The sequence below is a fragment of the Eutrema salsugineum genome, unplaced genomic scaffold (assembly GCF_000478725.1).
Source record: "Eutrema salsugineum unplaced genomic scaffold, Eutsalg1_0 scaffold_10, whole genome shotgun sequence".
In the NCBI taxonomy this organism is placed as follows: Eukaryota; Viridiplantae; Streptophyta; class Magnoliopsida; order Brassicales; family Brassicaceae; genus Eutrema; species Eutrema salsugineum.
The window spans coordinates 10,573,796-10,591,200 of record NW_006256908.1 but is presented as its reverse complement, the minus strand read 5'-3'; the positions used below and the strand labels follow the sequence as shown (position 1 = coordinate 10,591,200).

At 37.7% G+C, this 17,405-nt stretch overlaps 6 protein-coding genes across 8 annotated transcripts; 5 read left to right on the top strand and 1 right to left on the bottom strand.

The window, feature by feature from the left end:
* Nucleotides 1-916: 916 nt before the first annotated feature.
* Nucleotides 917-3,910, top strand: LOC18027899 (putative ABC1 protein At2g40090). Its single transcript, XM_006411193.2, has 8 exons — nt 917-1,159; nt 1,616-1,770; nt 1,888-2,013; nt 2,119-2,214; nt 2,350-2,450; nt 2,533-2,569; nt 2,736-2,954; nt 3,070-3,910. The coding sequence occupies exons 1-8, from the start codon at nt 976-978 to the stop codon at nt 3,766-3,768; spliced, it is 1,617 nt and encodes a 538-aa protein (XP_006411256.1). The 5' UTR covers nt 917-975; the 3' UTR covers nt 3,769-3,910.
* Nucleotides 3,911-4,127: 217 nt separating this feature from the next.
* LOC18027898 lies at nt 4,128-5,028 on the top strand. Of its 2 annotated transcripts, none has more exons than XM_006411192.2 (3): nt 4,128-4,232; nt 4,510-4,740; nt 4,830-5,028. In XM_006411192.2, exons 2-3 carry the CDS (start codon nt 4,515-4,517, stop codon nt 4,892-4,894), a joined length of 291 nt encoding a protein of 96 aa, XP_006411255.1. In that variant the 5' UTR covers nt 4,128-4,232; nt 4,510-4,514; the 3' UTR covers nt 4,895-5,028. The 2 variants fall into 2 exon arrangements, with proteins under 2 accessions (XP_006411255.1, XP_024004200.1); XM_024148432.1 differs by having other exon boundaries at nt 4,145-4,232; nt 4,515-4,740.
* A 1,238-nt stretch (nt 5,029-6,266) lies between these two features.
* On the top strand, nt 6,267-8,379 carry LOC18027897 (DNA replication complex GINS protein PSF3). 2 transcript variants are annotated; one of them, XM_024148131.1, is made up of 7 exons: nt 6,267-6,330; nt 6,670-6,764; nt 6,857-6,925; nt 7,034-7,134; nt 7,345-7,437; nt 7,803-7,942; nt 8,025-8,379. In XM_024148131.1, exons 2-7 carry the CDS (start codon nt 6,720-6,722, stop codon nt 8,132-8,134), a joined length of 558 nt encoding a protein of 185 aa, XP_024003899.1. In that variant the 5' UTR covers nt 6,267-6,330; nt 6,670-6,719; the 3' UTR covers nt 8,135-8,379. The 2 variants fall into 2 exon arrangements, with proteins under 2 accessions (XP_024003899.1, XP_024003900.1); XM_024148132.1 differs by having other exon boundaries at nt 6,296-6,330; nt 6,653-6,764.
* A 1,215-nt stretch (nt 8,380-9,594) lies between these two features.
* On the top strand, nt 9,595-10,313 carry LOC18027896 (protein EARLY FLOWERING 4). The gene has a single exon (XM_006411190.2). The coding sequence runs from the start codon at nt 9,693-9,695 to the stop codon at nt 10,038-10,040; it is 348 nt and encodes a 115-aa protein (XP_006411253.1). The 5' UTR covers nt 9,595-9,692; the 3' UTR covers nt 10,041-10,313.
* Nucleotides 10,314-11,585: 1,272 nt separating this feature from the next.
* Nucleotides 11,586-15,395, top strand: LOC18027895 (mucin-5AC). Its single transcript, XM_006411189.2, has 5 exons — nt 11,586-12,232; nt 12,337-12,451; nt 13,153-13,267; nt 13,684-14,814; nt 14,933-15,395. Exons 1-5 carry the CDS (start codon nt 12,043-12,045, stop codon nt 15,191-15,193), a joined length of 1,812 nt encoding a protein of 603 aa, XP_006411252.1. The 5' UTR covers nt 11,586-12,042; the 3' UTR covers nt 15,194-15,395.
* Nucleotides 15,396-15,446: 51 nt separating this feature from the next.
* Nucleotides 15,447-17,202, bottom strand: LOC18027894 (clathrin light chain 2). The gene is made up of 3 exons (XM_006411188.2): nt 16,799-17,202; nt 16,280-16,433; nt 15,447-15,952 (listed from the first exon to the last, which is right to left on the bottom strand). Exons 1-3 carry the CDS (start codon nt 17,086-17,088, stop codon nt 15,617-15,619), a joined length of 780 nt encoding a protein of 259 aa, XP_006411251.1. The 5' UTR covers nt 17,089-17,202; the 3' UTR covers nt 15,447-15,616.
* Between the last annotated feature and the right edge of the window lie 203 nt (nt 17,203-17,405).

The window sequence follows — 17,405 nt, the reverse complement described above, 5'->3', positions numbered from 1 at the left end:
AAAGAAAATAAAAATAAAAATAAAGGAATAAGAAATAAGGAGGAATTAAAAGTCAATAAGCTTAGGCCTAGGAAACTGACCGGATGTGAAGAAAGATTTACCAAAGTCAAGACATCTCAACTCACCAATAGACACCATAGTAATAAATCACTTCCACAGTTAAGGAGAAAATCGCGGGGAAAAGAAGATGTATACACCAACATAGAAACTAGAAAGCGTGCTTCGCAATTATCTCTTCTTTTTCTACACAAAAACCATCTCTCTCTGACTCACTGTCCTTATATTTTTCGAAATTCCATTCTAACCAATAAAGTGCATCTAATTTGGTCCCACTGCCATCACAATTTAACAAGCATAAGCAAATAATATTTTAAGTATTTAGTTTAACCGAGTTACAAAAATGAGCTAGAGACTATATATACTATATATGAGATTTGAGTTTCTTCTTGAATGGAAGGAATTTTTTTCCTGTTAAGAAGCACATTATAAGCATTACGCATGCGTCCTAAGAAACCCACTCGACGCAGATGGCTGACCCAAACGGAAAAAAGGCGCCAACATCCCAAAATTTAGCATTATCATCTTGATGTTATTGAAATAAAAGAGAATGAACTTTTGCCTTTGTTAGCTTGTTTATCCTTTTAAATATAAACTGGTCTGAAGAATCTAACTTCTTTTTATAGTGTAGTCTTGGTAGCTAATAACTGGTCGCAGAATGTGTTCCATTTTGTATGCCATCTCAAAAGATCACATGTTATATAGCACAATTATGACCGAAGAGAAAAAAGCGTAAGATCTGTCCTATGTAAAGACCCATTAAAGGCCCATAAATGAAAGCCCAAAACAAAGAAAGACTCGAGTCGCGCATATGAACAAATTCACGCGAATTTAGTTAGCGTTGTCGGATCATTTGTTTTCGCTCGCTCTATTCTTTCTCCCTTCCGATCTGCTGGGTTGTTCGTGCTTGCTTCCTCAATGGCGGCACGATCCCTGTGGAGAAGCCGTGCGAGGCTCCTCGTTCTTGGTACCGCCGTATGCGGTGGTTCCGGCGCCGCCTTCATTGCTTCCTCCGAAGACCCGTCAGCTACTCTCAAGCTTTGCACCAACATCCCCGTTCGCCTCTTCCGCAACACCGTCACCGCCGCCTCCATCGCTTTCGGTACGAGAAAATGATTGAGAACCAAAATTATTGTTTACAGGATTTGTGTTGCTGCAATTCTCTTTCCTTTCAAATATCAGTTTTTGTTTGTTTTCCAATTGATTTTGATCTGTTGCTTTGATTGAGTTTGTGAATGAGATTGGTTTTATCTGAGCTCTCTTATCTGGGAAATTCCAACGGTATTGGAACGGTTTAGGGAATGTAATTCCTCGAGAATCCTAAGGCTCATCGAAGCAAATGTTAAATTGCATCTAAATGCGTTTTTATCTATGCATGGTGTTTGTTTGATATTTACGTTTGATTCTGTCGAGCTTTTTAAGTTTTTTTTTTTTTTCAATTCATGACAGTTGGGATTTGCATAGTTTTTTTCAATTTATATGATTTTAGTCATTTTCTTGCGAAGAACCGTTTTGCTACCTAAGAAGTAACGTTATAGTTTGTGGTTTGTGCTGTTAGATTATGAATACTCGTTGTCGGGTTTGGCTGAGGGAAGCAAGGAGAGAGCTAGGGTCAAACATGCAGTCCACCTAAGGTCAGCCCAAAAGCTTCAAGAGCTCTGTTTTAAAAATGGAGGAATCTATATCAAACTCGGCCAGCATATTGGACAATTAGTATGTAAAGCTATGCTTTTTTTTTTTAACCATTGAATGTCTGAGATTGGAAATGTTCAGTTAATTCCTTGGATGTTAAGAAAAGAACCGTTTTTGTTTTTGCTTTTGTGTTTCAAGGATTATCTTGTGCCTGAGGAGTATGTTCATACTATGAGGGAGTCAATGTTGAACAAGTGCCCTGTTTCTTCGTATGAGCAAGTATGTGAGGTTTTCAAGAAAGAGGTTGGAGAAACGCCAGACAAAGTATGCGCTATTATCCATTGCTTTTATCTTAAATTTGTACAACCACACTTCACGCTTCATTTATGAATGCATCTCCTCATTTTGGCTATGGTATTTTATCTGCAGGTATTTGCTGAATTTGACCCTGTTCCAATTGCAAGTGCTTCCCTTGCTCAAGTTCATGTTGCTCGCACCCATGACGGAAAAAAAGTTGCTGTCAAGGTCCTCAATGGAACTATATTTACTTTATACGATGCGGAAAAACAAGTTTTTGCAAATCCTTAATTAAAGATGTTGAACTTGTTAAGAGTATTTGTGTACTTACGCTATTTATTATCTTGAATTTATTTTCTGCAGGTTCAACATGCGCACATGACAGACAGTGCAGCTGCGGATACTGCAGCTGTAGGAGTTATAGTGAATACCTTGCACCGGATATTCCCGTCATTTGACTATAGGTTCAGTCTCTTTCTCATTTCCAATAGACACGGTTCATTGTCCATTTCTCTTACAACAGCTTATTCTAAGCCATGTACGCAGGTGGTTGCTAGATGAAATGAGTGAAAGCTTACCAAAGGTTGGTGTCTTTAGTTGATTCATAACATTTATGGTTTGCTTCGATGTGTTTTATACAGCTTTCTATGTTATATTACTGTCTATTCTGGATCATTTATGTATAGTCCTTTACTTTTTGCTCACTGGTTTGATATTTTGATTTCGTTATTAATGTATTCTTTCATCAGGAACTAGACTTTTTGGTTGAAGCGAAAAACAGTGAGAAATGTCTGGATAATTTTAGGAAGCTATCTCCCCATATTGCAGAGTATGTTTATGCCCCAACGATTTATTGGAACTTGAGCTCCTCAAAGCTGTTGACTATGGAGTTCATGGATGGTGCTCAAGTGAATGATGTGGCTATGATCAAAAAGCTTGGGATTCAGCCCTATGAAGTATCAAAGCTAGTAAGCTGTTTAACCTTTGATCTTTTAAGACATTATGGATTTCTTGAAAAGAAATACCCTTTATAGACTTGTATGGAGAAACAAATTGTGATATGCGTTAAGCTCTTCTTTGCAGGTGAGTCAAGCTTTTGCAGAGATGATGTTTAAACATGGGTTTGTGCATTGTGATCCACACGCTGCCAATTTGATTGTTCGTCCAGCTCCTTCTGGTAAAAGGAACATATATGGCAAGCAAAAACCGCAACTGGTGCTTCTTGACCATGGCTTGTACAAGGAGCTTGACTTCAACACAAGATTCAACTATGCTTCACTATGGAAAGCCCTGGTCTTTTCGGATGCTAATGCCATCAAAGAACACAGTGCAAAGCTAGGCGCTGGAGATGATCTGTACGTGCTTTTCGCCGGGATTCTTACAATGAGACCATGGAAGCAAGTCATTGACACATCTGTGGATCATTTAGTCATCCAAGGCACTAAAGAAGATCGGTCAGAGCTACAAATGTACGCATCACAGTATTTCCCTCAAATCTCAGAGCTTCTCAGGAGATTGCCACGCGTAATCCTTCTGATGCTGAAAACAAATGACTGTCTCCGGTCGGTGAACAATGAACTGTTGCAAGGATCGTCGCTTGAGTCGTTCTTGATCATCGGGAAAGTGTCTTCAGAAGCGGTTATGGAGGCAAAGTGGTCACAGAAGAAGTCGTTTATGAAATGGTTGAAGGTATGGCTTGAAGGATTCTCTGTGGAAGCAAGGCTCTGGGTAATGCAATTCGCACTTTGGGTCTTACAAGTCAGAAAAGCCTTGACTCTATAATATAATAGTATCATACGAAAATGTTACAGCCAATTTATATACACATCTCAATTCTTTTGGTCTGGGGATTGACATTTATCATTCTTTGTATACACAAGCTGTTGTATTATGTACCATTTAAATCAACTTATATTAAAGAAACCATGAGATATGGTGGGAATACACTTCTCATAACCATTAAATTTAATTGAAAGAAAAACGACAATATTTAGTTCTCATCGTACTGCTTCGAAGTAATTCATATGCTGTATCATACACTTCCGGTATAAACCGAGATAGTACGGTTCGGTTCGGTTCTGATTTTGTTTTGGTTTATTCGAGACAACCTTAATTAATTAAGCAGTAGCCATCATCTTGTCTTTTCAGCTTGTCGACACTCGAAATCAGTCTCTCCTGCTCAGCCGCGTCTCCTCTGTCTCCACCGCTCGGAAATCTCCCGCGGATTGCTAATTACAGCATCTTCGGTAAACTCTTCTTCTTCTTCTTCTTCTCTCTCCGTCTCCAATGGTTCGCTTTTTGTGTCCCTTAGATAAACCGTCAAAAGAAATCGAGTGCTTTCAAATCGCAAGAACATTGTCAAAATCTGATTGATGGCTTCTGTGGTCTTGATTTTAGGATATGCAATTGATTTCTTTTGATGAAATTTGGGTCTCAATTTAGTTAATTTATAGTGTTTCTATTATTGGCTCTCTCTAAATTTTTTGATACACATTTGTCTTGAGTTCTTGAATTGTCTTGTAGGTTAGATGGAAGACAGTGATGCTGTCCCAAAACCAGTTGTTGTTGACCCTCCTTTACACAACGAAGCTCCTCCGTCGGCTTCTCAGCGCCGACCGGTGATTTTCGCAGCCGACGCCGTCGCAGCTCCACGGGCGGAAAATCATCTCATTCAGCGAATTCAAAGAGCTCTTGTGGAGTTGCGCGAGTTGAGAAACCAGTTTAATGCGATTCTTAGGGAACTAGAGCTCGAAGGTTCGTTTTGTTTCTGCTTCCTATGTGTTTTGTTTCTCAGTTTATATACTTTCTTTGTTGTTGAAAAAAGCAACAATTTGATGATACAGTGGGAGGAGAAGAAGAACAAGCGGAATCATCAGTAGAGGATCCAGAGGACGACTCTGATTCTTAGTGTTATTGGATGTTTTTTGTTTCTTGTCGATCTATCAAATGTTTCAATCTCTGCCCTGATGATTTTAGTGTGTGAATTAGTTTTCCAACTCATCAAACTACTAACCTTGTTCCTTTTGTTATTTTGATTGAAACCGAGAGAATCTTTGTCCAGAGTAAACCGAACAAACCAAAGTCAAAATCCGGTTATTTGGAACAAGGAAAACCACACACCAATAGAAAAAGAAAAATTATTCGGTTCAATATTCGACACATGAAACAAGGAAGTTTGAGGGTTGAATAAAGAATTTGGAAGGTAGAACAATCGAAACCAAAACCAAACTGCAAACCGTTTTCAATTAGAAAGGAAAAGAAAAAACAAGGCTTTCCAATGTTCAAGCTATTGAATTGGAATATCGTAATCTAATGCTGAAAATAGTGGATAGGTTTGCAAAGAATGGTGAATTGAAATCTTTTTCTTGATTTTCTGATACTTAATCATTGTCTATTTGTTGTTAATTGTGACTGCCATTAATTCCAGAAAGTGTTAGTAAATTTGAAGATTCCACAGAACAATAATATAATCATCTATTTTTTTAAAATGGCATAAGAAGAAGAGCCTAAAGAAGTCTCAAGTGGATAGCTCTATTGTGACTTCCAGTAAAAAATTAGGATTACTTATGTTGTGTAACTGAACGTAGAAGCTCATCTACAAAGGCCCAATAGATAGAAATAGCCGACGGTATGGTTAAAGTGAAGATCTAGGCTGCATCAAAACGGTAACGAATAAGCCATGAACGTTTTGAAAAATAAAAACGAAATTTGTGAAAAATATGAATACGGAAACGTTTTAAGAAACGATAAATACTCATATTGCATTATACATATTTTCACATATGTAGTGTACTAGTGTTCAAATATTTTGATATTCAAAAAACCCAAAAAGCAAAGATATCAAAAGCTATACTGAATCAGCTCAAAGTTGGGTATGACTTATGAGAGCTGTTCTAATAATATAAACAACATAGTTTCTTCAGAGTTTTCTATCTTTGATTTGGTTTGTGACGATCGGAATAATTGAAACTAGTAAAAAATGTTCAAAGATAACAGCCGTTTTCTTTAACAAAAAAAAAAAAAAAAGAAAGATAACAGCCGTTTTCTTTAACAAAAAAAAAAAAAAAGAAAGATAACAGCCGTTTTCTTTAACAAAAAAAAAAAAAAAAGAAAGATAACAGCCGTTTATACTTTATAGGTCTCTAAAATTGGCGGTAGAAAGCAAAAATTCACTTGAAAGATTCCCTCTCTTTAAATTTCCCGCCGTTAATCTAATATTTCAACATTTGGAAATAAAAATAAGAAATTAAATATAAATTTTTTCACTACTAATTAAATTTGTCAAGTAGAATTAGATATCCCGTCGGCAAAAATACTCACTAGTCACCACACAGACGCCGTCGGGTAAGCTCTCTCTCCTCCCCGCTCTATCGATTCCGGCGAATTTGGCCGCGGTATTGACGGTGCCGCTTCCTTATGAACAGATTTAGGATTGCTTTTCACATCGATGCGGGATCTAGAAAATTTGGTTTTCAATTAGAAAGTCAAATTCGAATAAGGGTTTTTTGCTTTTCAGATGCTAAAATTGAGTAGATTAATGGTAGGGCTCATATGGTTTAGGCATTTGGAGATTTTTCGATTTCTGTTCCCAGAATTGACCAATAACAAAAGGTTAATTCATTTGCTCTGAAGACTGGAATTTCTGAACCGACTTATGTATGCTTAGCTTATATGCTCCTGCAGGCGAAGAATCCAAATCTCAAGCTTGGCTTGTGGAAATTAGCCATAAGAGCATGGCCAATTACTATGACATTGACGACATACTTATAGAGGAAGAGGTTAACTTCTTCTTTCCACTAGATTCCTTGAGGCTTCTCTTCTCTTCTATTTGTCTGACAATCATATCTTTTTTTTTTTTTTTTGCTTGTAGTTTGTCCCGGTATTATTTCATAAACCAGCAAATGGAGTGACTATTGATCCAAGTGCTGAGACAAACTGTGTCAGTGTTCTTTCTCACTTCTGGAGCAATTTCAAATGGGATAATTTGGCTTGTGATATGAGTTTTTTACTTTATTTTGTTTTAAATGTAATCTTTGTGCTGCTGCAGGTTGAACAAGGTGCCAAAGTGGAATTGCCCTTCTGGCTTGCCCATGAGTTGCATTTGAGACAAGCTGTATCCGTAACCCTGCCTGCCTGTTTCGATCAAAAGTAAGATAGCTTACTGTGATGCGTTGAGTGTATTCAAGTCACCAATGATGTAAAATTCTATTACTTAGCTTTGTTAAGTTAATTTTTCTTTCCCTGCCTTCTTTCTTTGTGTTTGTTCATCTGTCTCCAAGAATTGTTGCAAGTTCAGAGTACTGCATGTGTTTCTCTTTTCTTTTAGAAGTATTTTCATAGCTTTATTTGTATATGCAGGACGAGGCTGGAAATACAAGCTGATGCAGCATGTGTCGACCTTAGATCACGATGTCCATACTTCTACGAATTCGGGTGCAAGTTACAGCCATTGTGAGTCCTCCCCCTTTTTTTTTTTTATTGTTAATCTTTCACTTGGTTTTAAGAGTGAAACTCCTGGTTTCGATATGCTTTTTGGCGCTAAATTTAGCTCGTATACTGCATGAATTCATTCTGTTTCAAATGTTCAGCTACGTTTAATCTGTCACATGATATTTCATTGTGAGACGGTCTGGTAGAAATTGCCAAACAACTTATCGTTTGTCATCATCTCTCACTGACGCTTTATGGAAACCATATCACGGTTTTCTGGAACATAAAGCAATTCATCTTCAAATCTTAGTCAGTAATAGGACCTGTTTGGTTGGTCTACATCTGCATAATTTCACAGTTTGTTTGTCGCTTTGATTTGGGAACAGGGTTACAGATAGAACGCTAGGAATTTTGCTATCGACTGCGTTTAAGCTGAGATACAAGGAGAGGCTCACAAAAGTATACACTGCAGCTCATATAACAGCTTCCAAGTTCTTGCCACTCTTAACAAAAGAAGAAACAAACTGTAATTAAAACCTTCTAACTCTTTTTTTTTAGTTACCATCTTCTTCACCTGAAACCGCTACTGATTTTTGTCTGTTTTGCAGTGTACGAAGCAGCTCACTTGTCTATGACAGCCTTCAAGAAATGGAGAACAGGAGGTCCTCGTTTCCAAAGAGCTTCAATACTTGGAAGAAAACGCAAGGAATCTTATTAAATTGAGGTCCCTAAACTTTTATCTGCTTCCTCATCTTTATTCTCTTTGATGATTCGATCTGTTTGTGCGTCGCCATTGTCGTGATGTTTAAAATCATTTCATCATTATCATTATTACCATACAATAGTGTGATTGTATGATATAGGTGATGTGACATCATAAATTAGGTTCTCTTTTGCTTATTGCGGTTGAGAACAAATACATTTTGGTAAGATATATTAATGAAATTGCGATATGTATCGAAACTGATTGAAAGTAAAACCTAATCATGTGGCCATTCGTGTTCTTGAATGGCTCTCAGTAAGTTCTTCTTATCGAGAAGTGAATCTCGAATCTATTGTTCTTCCATTACAAAAGAACACAACTTTACTGCACTTTTTGGCCCTTCACTTTTCATAGCTTACCCTCTAAAATTTTTGTTTTTCATATTAAAAAACGAGCAAATTCCGACGGCCAATTCTGCCAAGTAGTATTTTTGAAAAAAATTTCGCAGTACTCAGGTTTTGAAAACCAAATTCTGATTACTGAACAGCGTGAAATTCCACGGAAGATTAAAGCTTGATTTTCATTTCCCATTAGAAAAAAACTTGATAGATTTTCTAAGAGTTCAAATAAAATGTTCGAATCAACGTATTATTAGTGAGGTTCAAATATGAGGCTGTTGACCAACGGCCAAAGAAAGATAACTTTGTTTCAACAATGAAGTTTATTTGTAGTTCGAATATGAAGCTATTGGAGATTATATGACTTTAATGGATATTAAATGGTCTTTATTGGATACTAAACCATTTTATTTGACGACAAAAAAAACATTTTTTTGTAACAACAAGTGTAAGTTTCGATGGAAACTCGTTCCGAGACGATGATTCTCCTTTTCAATGTCTTCTGTCAAGTTAATATTTTTGTAACGTCTTGCATTTTCGGATATCAGATATTTGGTGTGTTATATTACAGATATCTTAACGAATAAGATCTTAAAGTGTTAAAAAGAAAAAAAAACGCTGACCAGATCAAAGACAAATTTTAGATGAAATGACATCATACGTATGGGAATTTGGTTCTGCATCGTGGCAAGTATTACACCATATACCTTTTTCCCTGTTTTATTCATATTTTAAACTATTTACTTATAATAAAATATCTTGAGATATTTCTCAAGTTAGAGAGAGAATCAGAGATCCTTATCTCTCTCCCATTTTAAAATTCTAAAAAATTCAGAAAAGTGCAGAAAAAGCTCTGTGCTTTATTCCTCTCAACCAATCACTGCACACCTTCAACTTCAAATGTTTCCAGTTTTCGCATGCGCGTGTTCTTCAATACTCGATAGATACGTTTAACTGCTATCCACGCGCTAATTATTCGCGTGGTAATGAAACAGAACTACTTGCCTCCGTGTCCATTTTCTCTCAGATATTTTCTATAAATATCTGGTTTCTCTTGAGTGCGTAAAATCCAAAAAAATCATAAAAAAATAAAAATAAAAACACAAGAAAGATAACAGAAGAACATTTTCGGCGATAAAAACAAAAGTGTTAAAAGTGTTTTTTTTTTTAAAGGAATGAAAAGGAACGGCGAGACGAAGCGGCGGAGGAACGTGGCGGAGGAGGCGGAGCAGGGAGGAGGAGGAGAAGATCCGGCGATGTGGGAGAATCTAGATCGGAATTTCAGACAAGTGCAATCGGTTTTGGACAGAAACAGATCACTGATCCAGCAAGTCAACGACAATCACCAATCGAGAATGGCTGATAACATGTCTAAGAACGTCGCTTTGATTCAAGAACTCAACGGAAACATCTCCAAGGTTGTTTCCATGTATTCTGATCTCAACACTAATTTCTCATCGGCGTTTCACGGTGCTAAGAACGGTCACGACGGTGGTGGTTCTGCCGGAACCAGAGCTAACTAATCAACCGGATCAAATTGATCTTTATTAATTAGTTGGACCGTCCGGTTTGGAAACTCTGAATTATAAGTCGGTTTAAGCTATGGTCTCTTATAATGTTAGTTTTATTGCAATGATTGTCGTTAGAATAATCCGTGGGAGAAAACCCATCATTTGGGTTATTTTAATTATGGTTTGAGTCTTTTTCAATGTGTCTCTACTGCAATTTCTCTAATAATAATAATAAACTGATGTTACTTATTAGCTTAATCTCGAATGATAACAGACGTTACATTACTCATACTTTTTGTTTTGATTCTACTTTAAAGCCTCTTCTTATATGATCTCGACATTAATGAAGGTTGTTCGGTACAGCGTTACATTAGTCTCGTTGTTGCAACTTGGATAACTTTCGTCACCTAATGAAGTAATGATGCAATTTGATATGACATGTAGATTGAGAATTTAATGCTCTATAACCGAAAAAAATAAAGAAATGAAAATGAAAACCGTGAGAAAAATAAAACTGTTAATGAGAACAATTTGTTTAAATCCAAGCTTACTTGTAATCAGTCTAATCCTAGACAATTCAGATAAACTACCAGAGATCTTAATAAGACTAAAGAGCTTAGTTTTTGGAAATCCCATAAACATATACTACAAACTTACTAAATCTGATTAGTGAAAAAGGTTGAAGGTCCAAATAAAAGATAAACAGAATACAAATCACATTACTGTGAAACTAAACATTATAAGGAAAACTATTTGGACAACTAGACCTGATGGGCTTTAATAGATAGAATGGACTTGCTTTCGATATATCGTGGATTGACAACGGGCTCGAACTATATTTATTTTCGGTTTTGAGAATATATAATTTCAACATAATACTTTATATTTAGATTTTCTTATCTCGCTGCTAATCTCTCAACAAATCATCAACTAAAATTATATACGTATATGCAATATGTACCTAATCATTAGGTGATTAATGACAAATTGAGGACCTAACACTACACTTTGACCTCAATTTAATAAATAATTTACATCAAACTGTATTGAATTTAATAGTAGTTATCTATATTTATAAAATTTTAATAATCGGGATTTAAAGGTCTTACTCCAAACAATATTTCTATATGTTGTTCAACAAACATATTAAAGTACCACCAATCTGAAGATCATAGATCGATTACAAGTAGTTATTCAATAATACGGTGATTATTGGACATATAAAACATGTTTCAATGGTCAATGTCAGGAGTCTTACAATTTTAAACAAAAAAAAAAACATTGTAATAATCATTGATTGAGTAACAAAATTAAAAAAAAAAATAGAAGATGCAGTGTTGCAGAGGGAATCCTTAGGCTTGAAGCGATAGAAACAATTGAGAGCACATTAGGTACCAGTCCAGATGTCCCGTCCCGTCAACAATGAAACTATACTATTGAAAATTCTTCATCAAACCCCAAAAAATATTATTAAAAAAAAAAACTTAAAGGAGTTTCCAATTTAACCGATCTCAGAGCTCAATAATTACACTTGATGCCACTCCCTCTAACACTTTCTCTCTCCCAGTTCTCAATCTCTCTCTCGATCTCCAAAATCTTCCATTTTCACTTTCTCTCTGCCTAGGTTTTTCTTGCTGCTGGGTTTTTTTCTCCGTTTAGCGTTAGTGACTTGGGTCTTGAGCTCCGTTTCTCGACAATGGCGGTTTCTTTGTGAGAGCTCGTGTCTTTGTTCTACAAAAAAGTTAACTTTCCCCCTTTTTATTTTCTTCCCATCCTCACTTTCTGTTTTACTTTCAAGCGGGAAAATTTGTGAGAATGTGTTGCAAATTAAGGTTTTCAAGCTTGTGAAGTTCGATTTTTCGTTTTGGGTTTCTTCAATTTTATGACTAATTTAGAGTTGCTAGTACAATAATTTAACTTTTAGATTAGGATATTGTTTCCGTTGTCGAGGGAGTAAATTGGAAGCTAAGTTAGGTTGTAGTAATCTTTTGATCTGTAAGTTTGGTTGAGAGCGATGAATCGAAGTTTTAGGGCACAAGAGTCTCTATTGCTGGATTCAGCAGAGAGGCAGAGGCAACAGCTTAGGGCTTCTATGATGGCTGAGAAAGATGAAGAGCTCTCTTTGTTTCTCGAAATGAGACGGCGCGAGAAAGAGCAGGATAATCTCCTTCTCAATAACCCTGATGAGTTCGAAACTCCATCAGGTAAATACAACGTTTTTTTGGTTTTTGTTTTTCTCTAATTTGTGGAGACATGCTTTGATTTGGTAAAGGAGCTTAATTAGTAGTCGATGGTTTTGGTCCTGTAGGTTCAAAGCCTGGAACTTCACCAGTTTTTAATCTCTCTAGTGGTGCTCCAGCTCGAAAGACAGCTCCTCCAGATGACTTTCTCAATTCCGAAGGCGACAAAAATGATTATGAATGGTAACTTTTTAACCACAATTCTTTTTGAAGCTAACATTTTTACATGTTGCGGCGGTTATGGTTCATAACTTCAGTTTATGAACACATTCACCGGTGATTCTTTAGCAATCTTAGGTGCAAGCAGTTTAATTTTTAGACGTGAGGTTTTAAAAGTGATATAGCTGTGGTCGTAATGTTTGTAGTTGCTGCATGTAAACCTCGAATTGCTTGGTTTCTTCGCATTCATCATTGTCGTTATGGTTCATAACTTCAGTTTATGAACACATTCACCGGTGATTCTTTAGCCATCTAAGGTGCAAGCAGTTTAATTTTTAGATGTGAGGTTTTAAAAGTGATATAGCTGTGGTTGTATTGTTAGTAGTTGCTGTATGTATACTTCGAATTGCTTTGTTTCTTCGCATTCATCGTTGTCTATATTAGTCATGTGTGGAATCTAATAGACTCGTATTTGATGTCGGAATATGGAACTCTTCGTTGGTGAGTTGTGTGAGTCTTGCGTAACTGAGAGAAGCGCCAGCATTGAATGCTTACCAATTTGATAACTTCACTGTGTAAAGTGTTCTTGATACTGAAAAAAGACGTGGAAGAGTTAGTTGTAGCGTACCTGTTATCTCTCTTAGACATTCACTCCTAGTTTCTAAAAAAAAATATCATTTATCTGTTAACCTTTTCCACCCTAACTTCTCTTTTGTCTTTCGAAGGCTTCTGACCCCTCCAGGTACTCCTCTGTTTCCATCGCTGGAGATGGAATCACATAGGACTATGATGAGTCAAACTGGTGATTCAAAGGCTCGCCCGGCTACATTGACTTCTAGGGTAAGAATGTTATTGCTCACTGTTTAAATCAAATCCTGGATATTAGATAAACAGCCAAAACTAGGGCAACCAGTGTTAAGAGAAAGCTTCATTGATATTGGTTTTTATATGTTTTAGAGCTACTGGTTAAACCTGCCATGCATCAGTTTGATGCGTTTACATCTCAAGTTTATATTTCATGTTTTCCCCAGTAAATCGCAGTTATCCTTATTGTTATGTTGGATGTTGTTCTGGATTTTCTTAGAGTAGCACATTTTCCATATTATAAGGTTGATGCAAAGATATACATTCCAAATCAGATTCTTGTATTTTTACACACTTGAATTGAACAAATAAATTCCATTGTTTTATAAGTTTTTTTCTATATTTGGAATCATTACTTCAATATGGTAACCTATGAATTGTATTTTTTGTAGCTGGCGAATTCCTCCTCATCAGAGCCTGCTGGAAGGAACCATCTAACATCTAGACAACCAACTTCTTCTCCTGGATTAAGCTCTTCTAGTGGAGCAAACCGGAGACCTTCATCATCTGGAGGACCTGGATCAAGACCCGCCACGCCCACTGGAAGATCATCATCACTGACAACTAATTCAAGACCCTCAAGGCCTTCAACACCCACTTCGCGAGCCACCGTCTCCTCAACTACTCGACCTTCCATGACTAACTCCAGGTCCACAGTATCTGCAACAACTAAGTCTATGCCTATGACTAGGTCAGCAAGTTCATCTAGGCTTACACCTTCTGCATCTAAACCTACTATTACAACTGCTAGATCTACTGGTTCAACAACTAGATCTACCACCAGCACGGCCACAAAATCTGCAGGTCCTTCGAGGTCCACCACACCTCTGTCAAGATCTACTGCCAGATCTTCAACACCAACTTCAAGACCCACACTTCCTCCACCTAAAACAGTATCAAGGTCAGCTACACCGACTCGCCGTCCAATCAGTTCTGCAAATGCTGCAACCACTACATCAAAGCCAACAATATCCCAAATCAAGCCTTCCTCTCCAGCGTCGAAACCTATGCCAACACCATCTAAAACTCCTGCTGTATCACGTGGATCTTCTCCTACAGTAAGGTCAAGGCCATGGAAGCCATCAGACATGCCTGGTTTTTCACTAGAAACTCCTCCAAATCTAAGGACAACATTACCCGAAAGGCCACTTTCAGCAACAAGAGGCAGACCCGGAGCTCCAAGTCCTCGTTCTGGTTCAGTTGAGCCAGGTGGTCCGACAGGTGGAAGACCGAGAAGACAGTCATGTTCACCATCAAGAGGTAGAGCACCAATGTACACTAGTGGTAGCTCTGTTCCTGCGGTCAACCGTGGGTATTCCAAAGCCAATGACAATGTTAGTCCTGTGTTGATGGGAACAAAAATGGTGGAGAGAGTAATAAACATGCGGAAACTGGCTCCTCCAAGACCAGATGACAAGGGTTCCCCACATGGTAACTTGTCTGCAAAGTCTTCATCACCAGACAGTGCAGGATTTGGAAGATCACTCTCCAAGAAATCCCTTGATATGGCAATAAGGCATATGGTGCGTAATATCATTCTCTCTCTCTCTCTCTCTCCCTTTCTATCTTCCCCATTAGTATTACAAAGACATTTGCGGGAGTGTGTAATAACTGGTGAATCTGACATTATGATGAAAACAGGATATACGTAGAACCATACCAGGGAATCTGAGACCACTAATGACGAACATTCCAGCATCATCAATGTACAGTGTGAGATCTGGACATACTCGTGGCAGACCTATGAATGTTGCAGATTCTCCACTAGCAACAAGCAGCAACGCAAGCTCAGAGATCAGTGTGTACAACAACAATGGAAATTGCTTAGAGGCAAGCGAAAAGGAAGATGACGCAGGCAGCGAGAGAGGTTGCAGGTCCCCTGCAAGCTTACAAGGGAGGTGATGGAATGCTGAAAAAGCCTTTTGTAAAACGTTGACCTTTGAGATCCTACTTGTCTTTATTATTATTATTGTGAGTTTCTTTCACACGAGTTTGATGATGATGATGATATGTGAAGTAGCGTTTTGATATTTTATGTAAACCTCTCCACTCTCGTCTTTCTACTTTTTAACCCTAAAGTCGCCTCTGGCCCTATGGATGATGGATCCATTAACCAATTCATTTGAGATTATTAACACTTTTCAATGACTCCTGATTGAAATTTAAACATGAATGTCATCAAATATCATCCGATACGACATAATTATGTTAATAATAACACAGATGATCCCTTACAAATCTCAGCAGTATATAACACACCAAATGAAAGGCAAAAGACCGAATCACACAGAACTAAGCAATGAATAAGAAACCAAAGAGGGTCTCTTAAGCAGTAGCAACCGCCTCGGTGGGCTTGGTTTCGGGAACATTCTTTGGAGGAGGAGTAGCCGCCGCCTCTGATGGAGGTTGAGGAGCGAGTTTCAGGTGAGAAGGCGGATTCTGTTTGAGCTTCAGCAGAATCTGTCTCATTCTTGCAAGATCGGTTGGCTTACCGGGCTTTGGACCTTGAATCACAGAGATTGATGGCTTCTTAGGGTCTTGCTCTTTCTTCCCTCTTCTTTTCTCTATTGTTGGAACCTCTTTGGGAACTAGCTCTGCTATTGCCTTCCAGTAGTTCTTGCTGGCTTCCGCATAGAACTTCTCTTGGGTCTCCACAAAGAGCTTAAGTGATCAAAGACAAAACAAACGTGTGAGCAATAGTTCAACCAACGCTGTTTAAAAGGCAATATGCAGCTAAAATAGGCTCACATTAACTAACTACACTAGCGTAAAACATACTAGATCAGTTGGGAATGGACAGTTGTGCAGAATAGGAAAAAATCGCTAAACTAAGAATGCATCAAGATAATCTACAACAGTCGACTAAGAATAAGATGGCCACCTAAGTTGAAAATCTTAGTTTTTACTAGCCATTGCTAGAGGGCAAGGATTTTTTTGTGTGTGTGAGGAAATAGAAAAGAGTAATAAATAAAAAGAAGAAGAAGACACCTTTTCCTTCTCCCTGTTAGCAGCTTTGTTGTTTTCACAAGTTAATTCCCTCTTCTTATGGAAATCCTCTTTGAATTGATTTGCTTCCTCAATTATTTGGTTCCGCACTTCCTTTTCTTTCTTCTCCTTCTCCTCAAGTTGAATTGCATTTTGTCTTCAGATAAATATAAACCATAGCACGATATATCACTCACCAAAACACATTGATCGAGTAGCTAATTTTGCAGGATACAGATAATATGGAACACGACATCAGATCTATAATTCCGATCAACTTAACAAACCATTACAAGACATGAAAATTGTAGATCCGATCTAATTACTTCTTAGAACAATAGGACACTAAAAAAATGATAATTCGAAGAGCAGATTAGCATCAACTTACAGAGTTATGCATCAAGATCAAAAATTGAAAATCTCAGATTAATATACAGATTCCAAGTTTTCTAGAGTGAATCATCCAATTTCCCAGGCAGAGAAGTAAGCCTAAAGCGAAACAAGTATTAGATCAGATCTAACCTTCTCCATTCTCTAAGAGCGTATCCCTCATCAGATTCCATTTCCGACGGGGGTGGCAAGATAGGACCGTCGTGTCCACCGTTGGATCCGAAGACGCCGTCTCCGTTCGAGTAACCGCCGTAGTCCGAAGACGGCGCCGCAAACACATCATCGATGGAGTCATCGACTGGGACTGAGCCTTCGTAGGCTGAGAAGGAGTTGTCAGTGGTGTTGTCAAAGGAGGCTGAGACTGGAACCGATTCAGACGCATCATCTCCGAGTATAACGAAGGAATCCTCAAAGACAGACATCTTTGGATCAGAGCTCAGAGCAAGTTTGGGTTTCTTCTAGAAAAAGCACAAGAAATCAACTCGCGAAATCTCAATCTCAATAAGCTCGTCAAATGGCAAATGGAAACGGAGATTAAAAGATTGAATTGGGTCGGTTTTCGGATTTGAGAGTGAGCATTTCGGTTTAAATCAAGCCTTTTTTGGTTTATTTGTCAGATTGAATTGGGACGGTTTATCCAATTTTAACTCTCGTAAAAAATAATGTTCTTTGTGTGTTATATAGTTTTGGTAGAGACAGATATGCATTGAAGTCCAAGATTCAAGTCAGAGAAGCAAAT